The sequence below is a fragment of the Pipistrellus hanaki genome, assembly GCF_964339955.1.
Source record: "Pipistrellus hanaki genome assembly, chromosome: 2".
Lineage (NCBI taxonomy): Eukaryota > Metazoa > Chordata > Mammalia > Chiroptera > Vespertilionidae > Pipistrellus > Pipistrellus hanaki.
Window position 1 is genome coordinate 51,146,014 of NC_140504.1, and position 19,283 is coordinate 51,165,296.

Genomic DNA, 19,283 nt, shown 5'->3' on the forward strand with positions numbered 1-19,283 from the left:
ATAAAGTGTCTTTGTTAGATGGCGTCCTTCTTTGTGTCCCTTGTGTTGGGAGCTTTTGGTGCTGCACACGCCGCTGTCAGTCTCACTTGCAGTAGCAACCATGACACATGGCATGGCAGCCTGACACCTGCTGTCCTCCTCAGGGGCTGTGGGATGACCCAAGGTGTTTTTAAACTGATAGTAGATGCTTTCAGCTGCTTCCTGGTGCACATCCCACTCCCCTCCCATTAGGAAACAGCCAAGCCCTTCCGGTGGGAATGATTGGGGCCTCAGCTCCCAGGGGCGGGCTTTGGTTAGCCTGAGCCAATCAGCAGAATCCCATCCCCCCTCGCTAGAGTGACTGACTGAAGAAGGAATTACATGACATAAATGGATGTAATTAGAATGAAGGCCAGACTGGGGCAGGAGGCTTGGAGGAAGAGAAACGCGTTCTTCTGGAGAATGGGCTAGAGGAGGTGAAGCCTCGAACTGCTCCCTTTTTGCTGACTGACGAAAAGGAAGACAGAGCTGAGGAAACCACGGGAATATGGAGCCGGAGTATATAACCAGGCCATTTCTAAGGCCTCTGGATTCTCCTGTGAGGCCAGGTTGAGAACAGGCATACCTCGAAGATGTTACGGGTTCGGTTCCAAAACACTGCAATAAAGCAAGTTGTAAGCTTTTTGTTGGTGAAGGGTCTTGCTTTCAATTTGTAAAAAAAAAATGCAATATCTGTGGAGTGTAATATACTAACGTGAAAAAAACAAAAAAACGAGGTAAGTCTATTTAGCCTTGTTCACAATTCCTGCTTCACAGTTTCTGAAACTCGGAATTTCCTAAGTGTTGAGAGTGAAGGAAGGAAGAAAAAAAAAAAGAGTATCTTTTGTTACGCTAATGAGGCGACTTTTAGAAAGCGCTCTTACTGAAGGAACCAATGGAGCCAACCATGTGATTGGAGGGTTGGAACTTTCGGTCCCACCCCTAAATCAACCGCCAATGGCCAGTGATTTAATCAATCATGACTAGATAACTGAAGCCCCCATAAGAACCCACTAGGCTAGGGTTTGGAGAGCATTGGGGTAGGGAGGAGGGGTGGGGAGGAGGGGGGTAGACAGTAAAGATTGAGGGAGTGTAGCATACCTAGAGGACATGCGTCTGCCCCTTCCCACCTACCTTGGCCTTTGCACCTCTCCCGTCTGGCTGTTCCTGGGCTAAATCCTTTAATAAACCAGTGATCTAGTAAGTAATGTTTCTCTAAATTCTGTGAGCTGTGCTAGCAAATTCTTTGAACCCAAGGCGGGGTGGTAGGAGTACAGATGACAACCTGGAGTTGTGATTAGCATTCTGAGTTGGAGGGGGTCGTTGGAACCTCCAGTCTGTGGCTGAAAGATGAAACAGAGAGGCCAGAGAACCAGGACACAGGCTTTATTGGAGGAAAAGACCCATCTGCCGGGCTGCCTTCCAAAGGAGAAGGAGCACACATGCTGGGGTGAACACTCCTTCTGAGGGGAGCAAAGGAAGGGATGGGGCTTAGGTACTAGGCACACGCTGATTGGTGATTTCAGATAAGGCACATGATTAGGGACTTAGGGTATTTGGCAGGTGCTGATTGGTGGTTCAATGTACAGTCCATAGAAGGTACCTAGTTAGGTGTTCAGGAATGTTCGGACTGCAGGTGGAATTTAGGTCATTCCCCGTCCATCAGTTGGGGGAAGGGAGGACCTATCAATAGCCAGTAGGTCAGAGCACAGTGTGCAGCTGGTGGCTGAAGTGGGTGGAGGTGGGGAGCGGGACAGTCTTGCAGGCCTGAATCCTTAACCCATGGAATCCGATGCTAGCTCCAGGTGGATAGTGTCGGAACTGAGTTGAATTCTTGGACACCCTGCTGGTTTCTGAGAACTGATGATTGGTTTGGGGGAACACCATGGTAGATTTGGGCCTCAAACCCAGTTTACTTAATAAACCTCTGTGTGGAGGGTTTGGGGGGGTTTGTTTGTTTGTTTGTTTGTTTAAGTACAGGGACCTCTCTGACCTTGAGAAAGGCATCCTGGGATCACAGGTTTAACACAGGACAGGAGCATATACATGCCATTCTGCTGATCTCTCACTAGACGGAAAGTTCTTTGAGGTGAGCAAGGGATGAAACCAACTGGGGAAGGGCCCCAGTCCTGACAGCCACTGGTCTCAGCACACATTGGAGTCACCTGACGAGATTTTAAAATCCCTGATGCCTGGGCCCAGGTCCCTTGCCAGAGCACTTCACTGGTGTAGGGTAGGCCGGAGAGTCCTGATTTTTAAGCTTTCCAGGTGATTCAAATGTGCAGAGGCGTTTGAGATTCACTGCTTTAGGTCTCCACCAAGCCCCAGGTCACATCATTCCTCATTCCTTCCCCTCAAGAGGCTAGAAATCAGAAGCCCATTGTGCAAGAAGCTTCCATGGGCTCAACATCCCCACGGAGGAGCAGGTTAGGTGTAAAGAGTAGGCTTGCACACCAAAACAGCTTGAAAGAGATCTTTGGGGAATTTTGCGCCTGAACCACCATCTTACTTCTCTTACTTCTTCCTACCCGTTGGGCTAATTCTGGGGCCAGTAGGTGGCGCTATCTCCTATGCCTTATAGGAAACTCAACTTCCTGCAAGAGGACTCTTAAAGGGCTTGTTTGAAATCATTAACTTGTAATCCACCAATTCAAATGCATTTCCCTTGACATCTCTTAGTCTCTCCATTCCTCGCTCTCCTGCCAGGGAAACATGAATGCTACTCAGCTCATTCTTATTGCAGTGTTTGCCTTATTTTTCCTGGATCGTTGGAGATCATACATTGTTCCTTTTTATTGGCCCTATAATAGTATTGAAGTAGTGTTAATGCCATATTAATGGTGCATGAAATGTGGCATAATTGTTTAGATAATCTATGTTTTATTTAAGGGTGATTTTTTTCAAAGTAAAAAGGGAGATGAATCAATTTTTCACTGAAATCCATTTTTTAATATAAAAACAACCATACCACCAGTGGGAGGTCTGTCTCTCATTAGCTTTTAGGAGGTGAGCAAGGTCTGGCTGAACTTTTTTTTAGAAAATGAGTTTGGGAGAGCTCAGGGGCACAGTATGGAGTTTCCCAATCTCTAGGCTGTGAAATTTTTCTTTTGTTTAAAGACAAAAGCAAAGCCTCAGAATTCCTGCAGGCCCAGTAACATCTTTTCTGAGCCCACAATCATGATGCGTGGTCCAATAAGAGAATCCTCTCCTGCTCACAGAAGAGAGCCACTTTGAAAAACAATGATAATAATAGTTCATATATTGTGGAGTGCTTCAATGTATGCCAGGCACAATTCTTAGTTCTTTGCATATGTTAACCACTTCAATTCTCACGATAATCATGAAGTAGGTACCATTATGAATTCTGTTCAGCTGTTGGGAAAGTTGAAGCCGAAAACACCCGAAGTCACATATGTGGTAAGAAACACAGCTAGGGTTTGAAGCTAGGCAGTTCAACTGCAGAGCCTAGCTCTCTGTCATTTAACGCCATGAAGGGTATTTCAATGGTCAGTAGGGACAATGCAGCCTATATTTGAAACTGAGATGTTCCTATATTTTACAACCCCTGGTGCCTGATGAAAATAGAACTTCCTGGAGCTTATAGGTTAAAAAGCCTTTATTACCAAAAATGAAAAATTCTGTCTAAATTTATACAATTATGAAATGGTTCAAATTTCAGAAAATAACTCTCTCCATTTAAAGTAATTCATTTAAATGCATATGCAAAATGGCTGCTGCTTTTTAAAAATATGTATTTTTTATTGATTTTAGAGAAGAGAAAAAAGGAAAAGAAGAGAGGGAAGGAAAAGAAAGATCAATGATGAGAGAGAATCATTGATTGGCTGCATCCTACACACCCCCTACTGGGGATCGAGCCTGCAACCTGGGCATATGCCTTTGACTGGAATTGAATCCAGGACCCTTCAGTATGCAGGCCAATGCTCTATCCACTGAGCCAAACCGGCTAGGGCTGCCTACTGCTTATTACTTATTACCGCAGGTGTGGCTTCTGTCTTTGTTTGAGAGGCCCTCCAGCTTCTCTCTCTCTCCATTCTCAACCAGCTGTGGTGTCCTGCCCTTATGTGGTATTGGAGGACTCCTTTTTTAATTTAATGATTTAAAAAAATGTTTCTATTACAGTTGATATTTAATATTATTTTATATTAATTTCAGCTGTACAGAATAGTGGTTAGACAATTATATAATTTACAAAGTGATCCCCCAATAATTCAAGTACCCACCATGGCACTAGACAATACAGGATGGGGAAAAGTAGGTTTACAGTTGTTTGTATGGAAAATAATACTATAATTAACAAATGATAATACAAAAATAAACTTTGTGTTTCATGTACTCACAACTGGTAATCACTGCGAGCACCTCTGAGAGAAAGCCGCCCTTGAGTTTTGCCCGCTGCCCGACAGTCCAGTTTCTCCCCAAATGAGTCTGGGCCCCCCAGACTCTCCATCGGAACTGGAGTTCAGAGCAGTTGGGAGCTTTTGTCTCCCTCCCAATTGATAAAGCCAGTCACATACTCAGTTGCCAGCCCTCTCTGTGCTTATACAACTTCATACCTACTGCAGCTCCTGTGAGTCTCAATGTGCTTGCTCTTTCCTTCTAGTTGTAGAATTTCCACTCAGCCAGCCTTCCTGTGGTTCTGGATGATGTCCATTTTGTCTTTTAGTTGTAGTTTTGAAATTGTTGTGCGAGGCAGCAGTTTAGGTGTTTATCTATGCGCCATCTTCATTTTAATCTTGTTGAGGATTTTAGTATCTATGTTCATCAGGGATATTGGCCCACATTTCTTTCTTTGTCATGTCTTTATCTAATTTTGGAACTAGGATAATGCTGGTCTTGTAAAATGAGCTTTGGAGTTTTTCCTCCTCTTGAAATTTTTGGAATAGTTTGAGAAGCATAGGTGTTAGTTCTTCTTTGGATGTTTGATAAAATTCACATGTGAAGCCATCGGTCTATGCCTTTTGTTTTGGGGGAGTTTTTTGTTTTGTTTTTAAACCTTTTTTTTTTTTTTTTTTTCCTGCTTTGATTTTGTTGGTTGTAATTGGTTTGTTCAGATTTTCTTCCTGATTCTGTCTTGGAAGATTGTATGTTTCTGGGAATTTATCCATTTCATCGTTTATCCAATTTGTTGCCATACAATTGTTTGTAGTATTTTCTTATCATCCTTTGTATTTATGTGGTGTCAGTTGTTACTTCTCTTTCATTTCTGATTTTATTTATTGGAGTCCTCTCTCTTTCTTTCTTGATGAATTTAGTTAAAAGTTAATTCCTGTTGCCAAAACCAGTTTGGCTCAGTGGATAGAGTGTCCGCCTGCGGACTGAAGGGTCCCAGGTTCGATTCTGGTCAAGGGCACATCCCCAGTGGGGGTGTGCAAGAGGCAGCAGATCAATGATTCTCTCTCATTGATGTTTCTAACTCTCTATCCCTCTCTCTTCCTCTCTGTCATAACTAACTAACTAAATAAATAAATAAATAAATTGTTTATTAGTCTTGTTTATCCTTTAATGAGCTCTTGGTTTCAATGATCTTTTGCATTATTTTTAGATTGTATTTTATTTCCACTCGGATTTGTATTATTTACTTCCTTCCATTCACTTTGGACTTTGTTGTTCTTTTTCTAGTTCCTTTATGTGTAAGGTAAGATTGAGATTTTTCTTGTTTATTGATGTATGATTATATTGCTATGAATTTCCCTCTTAGGACTGCTTTTGCTGTGTACCATAGATTTTTGGTTGTTCTGTTTTTGTTTCTTTTTAAAAAAATTTTTTAAATTGATTTCAGAGAGGAAGGGAGAGTGAGAGAGAGTTAGAAACATCAATGTTGAGAGAGAATAATTGGTCAGCTGCCTCTTGCATGTCCCACACTGTGGACTGGGCCCGCAACCTGGGCATATGCCCTGCCTAGGAATCAAACCGTGACCTCCTGGTTCATAGATCAATGTTCAACCACTGGACCATGCCAGCCGGGCAGTTGTGTTTTTATTTTCCTTAGTTTCAAGGTACTTTTAAATTTCTTTCTTGATTTCATTGTTAACCCATTCATTGTTTAGTATCATGTTACATAGTTTCCATGTCTTTGTGAGATTTTCAGTTTGTTTGTTTTTATAATTGATTAGAGGCCCGGTGCATGAAAATTCATGCACTGTAGGGGATCCCTCAGCCCAGCCTGCCCCCTCTCACAGTTCGGGAGCCCTCAGGGGCGGGAGGCAACCCAGCAATCAGGGGAAGGCAATGCTCCATCACACCTCTGCTGCTGCCACTGCTGGTGGCACAAGCCTTGGTTGGCCCTGGTTACCTGAGCCTCAGTGCCTTGGATTGACTCTGGGCAGCTGGGGGGCTCAAGGGGCTGGGGGACTCCGGAGGCAGGCACACCCCTGGTTGGGCTGAGGGGACTGGGCACCGCCATCTTGTGGCTGTGGGTGCCACCATATTTGAGGGTGTGGCAGTCAATTAGCATATTCCCTCCTTATTGGCTGTGGGCACTGCCATCTTTTGTGATGGTGTGAGGGTCAATAAGCATGTTCCCTCCTTTATTAGCTAGGATTTTTAGTTTCATACCATTGTGGTTGAAGAAGATACTTAATATGACTTCAATCTTCATAAATTTATTGAGACTTTTTTTGTGGCCTAACGTGTGATTCATCCTGGGATATATGCACTTGAAAAGAGTCTATATTCTGCAGTTTGGGGGTGAGATGTTCTGAAAACATACATTAAATCCATCTGGTCTAATGTGTCATTTAAGACTGCTGTTTCCTTGTTGATTTTCTGTCTGAAAGATCTATCCATTGATGTCAATGGGGTGTTGAAGTCCCCTACTATGACTATACTATTGTTGATCTCTTCCTTTTAGGTTTTTATATATTTGTTTTTATGTATTTGCTTTATATATTTAAATATAAGTGTTCCTATGTTGGGTGCATAAATGTTTAGAAGCGTTATATCCTTTTGTTGAACTTATTCCTTTATCATTATGTAATGTTCTTTATAGTCTTTCTTCCATTTGTTCATTTACATTAAATATCTTTTTGCCATCCCTTTACTTGCAGTCTGTGTGTCTTCTGATCTGAGGTGCATCTCTTATAGATTATTTGTATACTAGAGGCCCAGTGCATGAATTTGTGCATGGATGGGGTCCGGCTGGCCCGGCCCCAATTGGGGTGGATCAGGTCTGGGCCTGTTGGAGGAGAAGATGGAGGGAGGTTGACCAGCTGGCCTGCCTCAATCAGGGCCCAATCAGGGCCAAGCTGGTTGGGGAAAAGGGTCGAGGGTGATTGGCTGGTGGGCCCCGCTCCCAAATATTGTAGGGGTGCCAATCGGGGGCCAGTGGTCTTGGGCAGGGGCCGGGTGGTTGGCCATCGAGCCTTGCCCCTGATTGGGTGGGGGAGGGGGCGATCTGGTGTGGGGCCAGGCAAGGGAGGTGCTGTAGGAGGTTGGTAGCCTGGTACCGTTCCCTATTGGGGTAAGGGTGCAATAAGGGGTGGGGTCAATGGGGGGAGGGGCTGTGGTGCCAATCAGGGTGGTGGGGGCCATTGGAGCATGGCCAGCTGGGAAGAGGGGCCCTCAAGGCAGACCCTCACAGTCTTCTCAGAGAGAGAACATGTTTTTTTAGAAAACGCTGGCTCTGTGAAAGGGCAGTGACTTTTTGAAGGACATTTTTTTAGTTGGTAGAGCAGGTTATATAAACCAGAACCTGCTGCCAAGTGCCAAACATTTGACTTCATAGCTAGTAATTATAGAGCCAGCTCTGGCATGATCCAGATCCTTTGATTTTTAAATAAGCAAACTGAAGTCTACAGAGGGGTAGGCAGTTGTGTGCTTGCTCAATTCGTTGATGGCACTGAGGACTGAAACTCTGAATCCAGATTTCTAGTCTTATTCCAGCAATTAAGTGTGAAGAGTTACCCCTATCTGGTTTTGCTCAGTGGATAGAGTGTCAGCCTGTGGACCAAAGGTTCCTGGGTTCTATTCTGGTCAAGGGCACATAACATTGGTTGCAGGCTCCTCCCTGGGCCGGTCCCTGGTCAGGGTGAGTGCAGGAGGCAGTCAATTGATGTGTTTCTCTGACATTAATCCTTGAGCAGCTGCTCAGCTTCTGCTCCCCCATCCTACCTACAACCAGCGCCTCTAGGAAAGAATAGGGGTCAGAAGCTTGTCTCTCCTTTTGAAATGCTGCGGAACTCCTAGCTAAGCATCATTTTTTTTTTTAAATCAATCTTTATTGTTCATATTATTACAAAGGTTCCTCATTTCTTCCCCCCTCCACCAGGTTCCCACCCCACCCTCAGCCCCCTCCCCACCCCCATTGTCCTCATCCATAGGTGCACAGTTTATGTTCAGTCTCTTCCCGCATCCACCACTCCCCCTTTCCCCGAGAACTGTCAGTCCACTCCCCTCCCGTATCGCCGACTCTACTACTATCAACAGCTAACATTGTTCATCAGGTTTTTCAATCTCCTTTTTTGTTGTTGTTGTTGTTTTTAATTAATAAACTTTTACACTTCTAAGAATAAATTTTAAAATCTAATAATTTTAAACCTTGTTTTTTTCTGCCCTGGGAATTGAGAAGCAAACTTGTTTGCATGTAAACTTGCCCTTAGGCTATCAAAAGGTGTAGCCATTCAAATGTAAATGAACACATTTTTTAAAGATAGCTGCTGGCTGGAATTGGATTACCTGTTCTGGGTGGGAAGGGCTTGTCCTCCCCTTTCTCCATTAAAATTAAGGTGTTAGCTTTAAAACCTCTTTTTGGGAAGAGACCTTAAACTTTCAGAACTTTAAATTTTTCAGATAGTAAATCAGTTACTTAGCAGTTTCTCAAATCAATAATACATCCACATGCCCAAGGATACACTTCACACAAAAGACATTTCCAAGTAGATCAACCAACCTCATCCAGACCCCACACAAGGCACTCACAGATCAACACCCCAGCGCTATACTAACTCAACACATCCAGATCTAAGCCTTCATCACTTGATTCAGCAGACCCTCAAGTTCCCCCAAAAGTTTCCAGCCATGTCTGAGAGGCAGCCCTGGGGCGTGGGCAGGCGAGGAGCGAGCTGTTCCGGGACTGGCTGCTCCGGGACTGGCCTCTGTTGCTCTGGTCTGCTCCACAACCAGCTACTCCAGGTCTGGATACTGCCGCTCCCGGCCTGGCTGCTGCTGCTCCAGGCCTGGCTGCTCCCGACCCGGCTGCTCTGGGCCCGGCTAAGCATCATTTTAAAGGCCACTGATAGACTTAAGACATGGCAGAGGAGAGAGGCAAGAAGGAAGAGGCCAGTGGCAATGAAGGTAATGGAGTGTAGGTGAGAAAAGGAAGAGAAAAAAGGAAGTCGTTATTTAGGTAGTCAAGGCAGAATGCTGGCTCAGCTTCAAAAGCTTCTCCCTTCTAGTCTTCAGAGATCTGGGTGTCTGTGATGTTCACTACCCTCTGTCCCTTCCTCCCATTCCATAACATTTCTCCTCAGTCCACATCTGCATGGACAGTACCTGTTCTATGTCCCTTCCTCATTTCCTACTCACTCCCCTTTTCCCTTAGCATTTACTCTAGAAGTTTCCAGCCATGATTAATTACCGTGTGTGTGTGTGTGTGTGTGTGTGTGTGTGTGTGTACTTGTATTCATTAATTGTACTTAAAAAAAAAAAAAAACACCAATTTTACTTCTTTTTATTTTTTTTAAATTATTATTTTTAGAGAGTGTGGGAGGTGGAAGAGACAGAAACTGATGTGTGTGAGAGAGACATTGATTGGTTGTTTCCCATACATGCCCCAACCAGGGCCAGAGATCAAGCCTGCAACAGAGGTACATGCCCTTGACCGAAATTGAACCTAGGACCCTTCAGTCCTCAGGCCAATGCTCTGTCCACTGAGCCAAACCAGCTGGGCAATTTCTTTCTTTCTTTTTTTTTTTTCTAAGTTTAATTGATTTGAGAGAGAGAGAAACATTGACTTGTTGCTCTACTTATTTACGCATTCATTGGTTGCTTCTTTTTTTATTTCAGAGAAAGGAGAGGGAGAGAGAGAAAAAGAGAGCGATAGAGAGAATGAGAAAGAGAGAGAGAGAGAGAGAGAGAGAGAGAGAGAGAATCAATGAAAAGAGAGAATCATCAATTGGCTGCCTCCTGCATGCTCTCTACTGGGGATCAGGCCTACAACTTGGGCATATGCTCTGACCAGGAATCAAACCTAGACTTGGTTCATGGGTTGACTCGCAACCACTGACCCACGCATGGTGGGCCATTCATTGTACTGTTTAAAAATTGAAATAACTGGACAAGAATCTATGCCCTTAGGTGGTGTGTGGTATGCATAACTTATAGGAATAGAAAGACAGATTATGATGGCTTTGCAAGAGCAAAAAGAGGCATTTAGATAAAGACTTCAGCAGTCTCTTCTGGGTCTAAGCCCTAAGAGAATTTTAAAAGAAAATTTTTTTAAAAAAAGAAAGCACAACATGCCAAAATCAATCGAAAAACATCACATTCTTACTGTAATTTTATTAATGAATATTGTTTAAAATATTTCTGTTCATGAAAGCTGGAAAACATACATTCCATCCGGAATATTTAATCTTAAAGAATCTTAAAGAACATTGTTCTCAGAAAGATGTAACCGATGGACACTTTCAGAACTGATAATTATATGAGCATAAAAAAATGAATTATTTGCGAAGGGTATGCCTCCTTAATACGTTTAAAATGCTTCTTAACTTCAGAGACATCTAACTTTTCTATGACGCACAGCTACATTGGCATTAAAAGCAACAACAACAACAAACAGAAACACCTTTCCCTATTGTGGAAGATTTCTGTCAAGGCCTGCTTTTTATTCCCCGTCTGGATGTGAAACTCCTCCTGCTCAGGCCTGGCATAACCACAATGTGATGCTTAACCCTAAATAAGCAAACAAAAATTACTGAGGGGTCTGCTACCTGCCAGTTAACATAATAGGCTATTTTCACCAGCTGGCACAAGGCTTGTCCTCCGCCCATCTCCCTGTTCACCTGTCCTCAGGATGCTGCCGTTAGGCCTGTCCTTGGCAGTCTGAAAACTCTGAGAGCTGAAATGGGGGGATTATTTTTTCCTAACCAGGACCATGGTACACAGGGGAAGAAAAACCTGTAAAGGACATTTTTTTATTTATTATTATTTTATAAAAAGGAATATAATTTGTCATATTTTAAAATAAAAAAAGTTGAAGAAAAATACATTGCTGCAAAAGAATTTTGTAATATTCTGTCACAAGGGCCATTCATTTCTTGCACCGTGACAAATTCCAGACGTAACTATTAAAAGCAGAGTCAATGAAGCATATTACCTAAACTAAAGTGAGTATTGTAGGGTTGTGGTCTTTTCCCCCTCTCTAATATTCCCCCCTGCATATTAAATTACAACCATGTATCAGTAAAATATTCTTGACCTGGATTATAAACTGAATTGCACAATGCGACAAATCACTGTGGGAGTGGTGAGTTAACATTAAATCTGAATTGTGAAATAGAAAAATTTTTTACTGATATGATTTTCAGAGGTTTTTTTTTAAATTATGGTAAAATATACATAACAAAATTTACAATTTTAGTAATTTTTAAGTATACAGTTTAGTGGTATTAACTCAACATTGTACAACAATCACCATGATTAATTTCCAGACTCTTCATTATATCAGATAGAAATTCTATACCCATCCTATATAATAAAAGGCTAATATGCAAATAGACCAAACAGCAGATAAACTTAACAATCAAACAACCAGTTGCTGTGCTGACCACCAGGGGTGCACACGGAACGTGGTGGGCATCAGCCATAGCCGCTGCTCACACCCTATGACAGCACCTGGTGTCAGTCCCGATTGCTTAGCACCATCAGCAGATGTGAGTGGTGGCTGCTGGCCCTGATCACCCGAGGGCTTCTCTACCTTCCCCTGGTCCTGAGGGGCAATCAGGACAGCAGCTGCTGCTTGCACCCACTGCTGGCCTCAGTACCAATTGCTCTGCGTCATCAGTGCTTGGGAGTGGTGGCAGCAGGAATGGGGCTGCCAGGAGACAGTAGGCAACAAAGGTAGGGTGGGGGTAGGGGGCGCTGGGCAGGGGCACAGAGGATGGGCTGAGACCTGCCTTTGTGCCCACCACAACCTCGAAACGAAACCCACAGTTCCTTTCCTTTCAAGGTGCACAAATTTGTGCACTGAACCCCTTGTTAATTAATCACTCCCCATTTTCCCTCTCTACGGCCTCTGGTAACCTCCATTATACTTTAACTCTATGAATTTGTCCTTCTGCATCTTGCTTATTTCACTTAGCACAATGCTTTCAAGGTTTACCCACATTATAGCACATGTCAGAATTCAATTCCTTTTTAAGGCTGGATTATAACCATTTCATATAGATACTACAATTTGTTTATCCACTCATCTCTTGATAAGTTGCATCCACATTTTGTGAATAATGTTGTGAATACAGGTGCACAAATATCTGTTTGGGTCTGTCTCAATTCTTTTGGGTATATACTAGAACTGGAGCTGCTGGATCATACGGCAATTGTTTCACTTGTTGAGAAGCCAACATTTAAAAACGAATAAGTAACAAAGTTTCTCTGGGCTATCCATGCCCAAACCTCAAGAGTCAAACCCAATCCAACCAGCAGCTTCCACGGGGCCCAGAAGCTTAGCAATGATCAGAATTGGGGTGTTCCTGAGGCCACCACAAAAGAAACTGGAACAGTGACGGTGGGAATTACTGCCTCATCTCCCCCCTGAGCGGGGCTGCTAGCACACCTGGACTTTGCTGATTTGAGAAAGCCAAAGCATGTGAAGGGCACTTTCATCTTCTGGCTTAATAAAAAAAAAAAAAAAAAGAATAAAGGGTTCTTGGACAGAAAAAAAAGCTGCAAACCAGAAAGCAAACGCCTCAGAGGAATTAGAAAAGGCATCTCCAGACTGGTTCTGAGATAATGGAGCACGGAAGAATGTTGTCATCCCGGGGATTCATTGGCTTAGGGCAGGCCTGGGCAGGTTGGAGACCTCCAGGTGCAGGCAGGTGAATGGGGCTCTGAACAGCGGGACACCGTGTCAGGGCGGGGAAGGCGATGCACAGACACCACGGGGCCTAAGCTTCGAGGATGCTTGATAAATGAAAGTTATTATTACATTTAATGCACTATTTACCCGGTTTATGAGCCTTCACTTTCTTCCACTTAACCTGTCCTTTACAAACCCCGCCAGGCAAATCTTTTAAAATCACCACCTGGCAAGCGACACCTCCCAGTTCAAACTCTTTTGCTAGTGCCCCATGCTTTATAAGCATTGCATTGCCTCTCAAGGTTGGATAAGAGAGCAGTCCAAGGCCACTCCCCTGCGGCAGAAACCCCAAGATACACCGGGGCAGCCTCTTTAGCACCAATTTTACTGGCAAATGTTTGAAGACAAGCATGACTTTTACATCAGAGCAAACAAGATGCTATAGAGTAAATGATATTTGCATGCAGGCAAAGGATGAATCACTGGTCTTCAGGGAAACCTGGAGGTGTGCTTCTAGGCACAGTATACTGTAAGAATAAGTTTGCTTTCTCTGGCATGGGGCACCACTTTGGTAACGTGTGTGTGTGTGTGTGTGTGTGTGTGTGTGTGTGTGTGTATAGGGCGGAGGGTGTGGAGCCCACATGAAAGACTGAACTCCAAACTCCCTAGTCTGGGCAGTTAGAAACATCTTATGCCTAGCCCCTGGGAGCCATCTGTCCAACTGGTTCCTGACCTGCTGAGGCCAGGTCCCACTGCTCTTGCCTCCTTCCTGCGGTTGTTTTTATTTTATTATTTTTAAAATTAAATTATTATCTGTGTACATATTTTAACATTGCCCCCCCCCCCTGCTGTTTTTAGACAAAGCATTCTGAACTTTTGGACCAGGCGTCCCATCCCTGTCACTTCCGGCAAGTGAAGCTGTGTCTTAGTTTTCTCATCCGAATGACAGCAGAGTCGCCAGGAGGATCATGTGAGTTAACAGGGCGCAGTGGTTAGCACAGCAGCGTGCTGTTTCCTTCTACCTTTCCAGTCTCAACCCATCCCCACCCGGTCCTCCGTCCTCCGTACGCGCGAACCCAGCCCCTCAGCCCAGTTTCAGAACCAACTCAGAAGATTTAAGTTGGAATTTCGACCGAGCGGCCGGTTTTGAGTTTATCAGTTTGGCTTCACGGGACCCACTCATGTAACTGAGATAAAACACAGATCAGCAGCACCGCGGCCAGGCGCGAATCCTCGAAAGGGGCAAGATATTAACAAGGGAAAAGCGGGCTCCATGCACGCGCCCTCCCTTCTCCATCCAGCTGGTCTGACCGCGGGCGCCCTGGTGCCTCTTCCACCCGCGGGCGCGGGGGATGGAGGCCCGACCCCACCTCCCCGCCCTCCCTTCCGAGGACCAGCCGCCCCAGGTAACCTCGGCTCGCCCGGCCCGGAGTGCCCCGCCCCCTGCGGGAGCGCCCCGAAAGCCTAGCCAGACCCCCCCACCCAGACCCCCCCACCTAGCGGCCCCACCCACCCCGCGCCGGAAGGGGCTCCCACCTGGCCGCCCGCCGCCCGCAGTCCCGGCCGGTCCCCCGCGGGGGCGGAGCCGGCGGGGAGCTCGCCCCGCCCCGCCGTGCGCGGACCGTGTGGCGGCCGGGCGGGGGCCTGGAGCCGGAGAGAGGGGAGGAGAGAAGAGGGAGGGGGAAAGGGGAGCCCGGCGGCCGCTGGGAGGGCGGGGAGGGGCGGAGGCCGAGCACGGAGTGAGTGTGCGGCGCGCGGGGCAGCCTCTGCGCGGGGCACGTCCCGGAGCCCAAGTTGCCGCCGCGGCGCGGACACGGCCCCTCCCCGGCCCGAGGCCGCCCCTGGGCCGTCCGTCCCGAGCGCCGACACCCGGGCGTCCCGACCGGCGAGCCGGGGCAGCGGCTGCCGGGACTCCGCCGCCGGAGGGATGGTGGCGGCGGGGCGCGGGCCAGCGCAGCAGCCGCCGCCGACCCCCGCCCGGCCCCGGGCGCTGTGATCCCGGCCGCGCGCCGGGCATGCGGCTGCGGCCCCGGCCCCCGGCCCCCGCGCAGCGCCCCCGCCATGCCGCGGGCCGCGGCGCCCCTGTACGCCTGCCTTCTCGCGCTCTGCGCCCTGGTGCCCCGGCTCCCAGGTAAGCCGCCCGGCCGCTCGCGGCGGGAAGAAACTTTGTGGCGCACCGAGGCTCCCGCGGGCGTCCCGGCGGGGCTGGGGGGAGGCGGCGCCTGAGGCTTGAAAGCGCCCCCGAGCCCTCCCAGGTGAGGAGCCCCCGAGCCCTCCCCAGTGGGGACACCCTAGCCCTCCCAGGTGGGGATCCGCTTCCGTTCGGCCCGGAGGGGGATTAGGACCTGCGTGCGCCCCCCGCCGTCTCTCCGGGCCGCCGGTCCCCTCCCGGGGAGCTGGACGGAGCCTTCCCTTCCTGTGTAAACAGCCCTGCCGGACCGACCCAGCTCGCCGGCGCCCGCGCCCAGTGCGGGGAGGGCCGCGCCGGCCCGGGGTGGGGCCGGGACCGCGCTCCCTGGCACAGAGCGGCCCTTGTGGCCGCCCGGGGGCCGGGGGCCGGCGGGCCAATGCGAGGCGCCGAGGGATGTCGCCGGCGCCCCGTCCCCGGACGGCGAAGGCTGCTCGGAGGTGCGAGACCCGAGGCGTTCGCTGGCGCCAAAGAGGGGAGCCACGGCTGCCCCGGAGGGCTGGTCTCCGGGAGCTGCGGGCGCTGCGGGCCCGATAGCGGGTCGGAGAGTCTCACTGCGCCCAGGCCAGCCTAGCGCCTGCCTTTAGCGACAAAGTCCCCCTGCTTCTCCCCCAGGAAACCGCAAACCCGCGGGGAGAGCCGCGTCCCAAGCCCCAGCCGCCCCTGGGACTTTGCGATCTGACTCCCCTGCCTTCCTTTCCTTTATACGGCGATTGCAGACGTGCTTCGAGCTCGGGAGGATTCTGGAGCGGAGGGCAGGGTGTGTGAGAGCGTGTGTGTGTGTGTGTGTGTGTGTGTGTGTGTGTGTGATGGCGTTAGCGCACACTAAGGGCCGGCTGCAGTGTGTTACCTGCTTTAAGTTTTCTTTAGAGCTGGGAGAGGGCTGGACGTGGCAGTGAGGAGGCCCCAGAGAAAGGATGCTCAGCTGGGCGCTGGGGTTTCCAGGCAGAGGAGCTACCCCTGACCCCTCCAGAAAAGAGCAGGGAGTCCCAAACGCTCCCTTTCCCCGCAGGGAATAAGCGTGTTGGGGTGCGCCCTTCCCTTGAAAGGCCGAGGTACCCGGTGGCTGTTGTGAGCCAATGGCCGGGCGGCGGAGGGAGCTGCACCGCCCTCTCCACGGTGGCGTCTCATTTACGCGGAGGCAGCGGAGTTTCGGTCTGAGAGCGCAGGGGGGGGGGGGGGGGGGTCTGGGCAAACAAAAACCTTCTTCAGGCCTGATTCAAACTCACTACTGTAGCGAGGCTTCTTGTATGGGACACTCATCACTCCGGAGCTTGGAATAGATCGGCGGCTTCCAAACTCCCATCTGGCAACCAGTGCCCAACACGATGTTTTCATGGGTCCCCAGGGAAATGCCAAAAAATAAAATAAATTAAAAAATAAATTAATAAAAAGATGTAGCCTGTCTCTCACACAGGAGTGTGTCTTTGCCAACCGGTCCCCTGCTTCGCAAGGACTGCCCTTTAATTTGAAATTCTTTTTTATTTGTAGTGGGAAACTTTTTAAAAATGATTTAAAGTGGTAACAGAGGGTAGTTTTTCATTTTTGACATCATAAAAAACCCAGGTAGTCTTAAATGCATTTTGCTCCCTCCCCACCCCCCGTTTTGTTTTGTTGTGTTCTTAATGTTCTGTGAACCCCCAAAATTAGGAGTTGCTAAAGGAAACGACCTCTAAGTTCCCTCACAGCTTGACATTTCTGTGATTCTAATAAAAGCTCATATTTCCAGTTGCAAACAATTCTTTCCGCATATTACTTTTCATTTGCATTGTGATTTGTTTTTTGAAGTTCATACATGTCCCTACAATGATCTTCATTTTTTCGGGTGGGCCTCAAGTCTTTTTTTTTCTTCTTTTTAATATATCTTATTGATTTTTTTACAGAGAGGAAGGGAGAGGGATAGTCAGAAACATCGATCAGCTGCTTCCTGCACACACACCACCCCCCCCCCCCCCTTACTGGGGATGTGCCCACAATCAAGGTACATGCCCTTGCCGGAATCGAACCTGGGACCCTTCAGTCCGCAGGCCGATGCTCTGTCCACTGAGCCAAACTGGTCAGGGCAAGACCTCAAGTCTGTTTAGGCTCAGTGCCCTTTGTCCTACGTGATGCACCTCCGGTGGGAGAAAAGCACTGAGCCATGGTGGGACCTATGTCCGACTCCTTCCGGTTACTTTTTCCTTCTGCCGCTGCCTTGGGGCTCAGCCAGCTCCCGGTGGGCCCGCAGCATGGTGGCGGAGCAGGCCCGTCGCTGGCCTCCAGACCTGGCCCTCTCCCTCTTACGAAGGGGCTGACAACTCCCCGGGAGTTCTGGCTTCCCAGTGGTGCTGAGCCAACTTCAAACATAGTTTGAAACAGTTTTCCTCTTTTTTTCCCTGCAAGCCCTGCGGGTACTTTCTCCAGAGTTTGTTTCTCTCTTGCTACTACTAGTAGGAACATGATTTGAAAGGAAAGCCTTCCTCACCCAGCGGAAGAAAGAGGTGCTCTCAGGGCGCCTGCCAGGGTGTCCCTCGACCATCGGCCAAGTTGCCACCTATTGCTTTCACCACACTTTCATCTCTGTGCGCCGTCCAGCTGGAAACAGGCTTTTCAGGGCGCTCGCTTCGAACAAGCCTCTGGGAGATTGACAGCCCCATCCCAGGCTTACCTTCTCTGCTCTCCGCCTTGTCCCGTGGCCAAGGGCCTCAGACCGGACTTCGGGACCCTTCTTCCCACAGAGCCAAGGGGGGGTTTCGCTGGGGGAGGCCCAGGCTCCCTAAGGCGTGGGGGATGTGCCATGGATCCTACGGCAGAACTAGAGTCGCGTTTGCTGTCATCATTTATGGCGTTTTACATGTCCTTTCAGCGATGCCCTGCTAATAGAATGCTCTGAGCCCTACAGGAGTCTGTTCAGAGGACGGCTGGTGGCAGCACTTGCCCCCGCCCCCATGCCCCGCGGTCTGTGCTGGGGCTGTTAGGATCTGCCTGTGGGTTGGTGGCCCTCTTCAGGTAATCCGATGTAGGTCTAGAAGTGACGGGACAATGAGATGCAGACGGGGGCCTGGTGTGTGGACTGCTGTTTACCCTAGGTATTTACATTCTGGCTCCACCATCCTTGAATGGGGGGGGGGGGGGGCTTTGTCCAAAGGGGATTGAGGCGGAAGAGGGCAGGGCCTAATTAGCTCTAATTAGTATTCCTCGCCTGCTTGTTCTCCATGCTTATTTAGCTGCTGAGGCAATGGGGAATTAAAATATCTAAGTAGTTGGCAGAAGGCCCCCTGTGCCTGCCTGGCAACTCCCTTTTCTCCTTCCCTGGTTCCCGAGAAGTGCTAGCGCTATCAGCAATGTGGGACAGTTACCCGGCACTTACACAACGGCGTCCTGCTCGGGCTGGTGTGCGGCTGGGTCACGGGGTAGGGCTCTTTTCACAGGTATCTTCCTTGGACCGGGGCTGTGGTTTGCCGAAGCCAAAGCTGTGGTTTGTTTTCTTTCTTTGCAGCTAGAATGGGGATTCATGGCCTTTAGAGATGTAAAGGAACACACTGTGTTTACAGGCGCCCGTTTGTGTTGGAGGCCTCCTCTTGCTTCTGTTGAAAGCAGGGTTTGATTCCTGGGCCACACCGGGAAAGGTTTGCTCCAGGACGGGACTCGACACATCCCCTATGGCAGATGCTTGGTGGGGGTTGTGCATGGGGGGGGGGGCTGCCCGCTCCTTACTGGATCCCCTCCCCCGCCCCTCCCCCGCCCCTCCCCCACTCCCTACCCCCAATACCACTCCCACCAGTTTTGCAGAGATGGTTGCTTGTCTCTTGTAGACCCGGGACCAGCTTCTGCCCCTGTCCCTTGAGTTATTCTTCACTCTGACTCAGAGCAATCCTGCTAAAACTTAACTCAGTCCATGCCACTCGACTTTAAACCCTCCCAAAGGTCTGCGGGCATGCTGCCAGGCTCTCGGTGACCTCTCCCTTGCCCTCCTCCCCTGACTTTATTTTTCTTACCACTTCCCTCACACACTTCCCTCCAGCAGCTTGCGCCGCCTCCTGGCTGTTTCCAGGGAAA

At 48.5% G+C, this 19,283-nt stretch overlaps 1 protein-coding gene across 1 annotated transcript in view; it reads left to right on the plus strand.

The window, feature by feature from the left end:
• Positions 1-14,756: 14,756 nt before the first annotated feature.
• The window catches only part of ITGB5 (integrin subunit beta 5), a 111,237-nt gene continuing 106,710 nt past the window's right edge, over positions 14,757-19,283 (plus strand). The window contains exon 1 of the mRNA XM_084871570.1: positions 14,757-15,188. Coding sequence (XP_084727696.1) covers positions 15,119-15,188 — 70 coding nt within the window. The 5' untranslated portion in view covers positions 14,757-15,118. The remainder of the gene's footprint in view (positions 15,189-19,283) is intronic.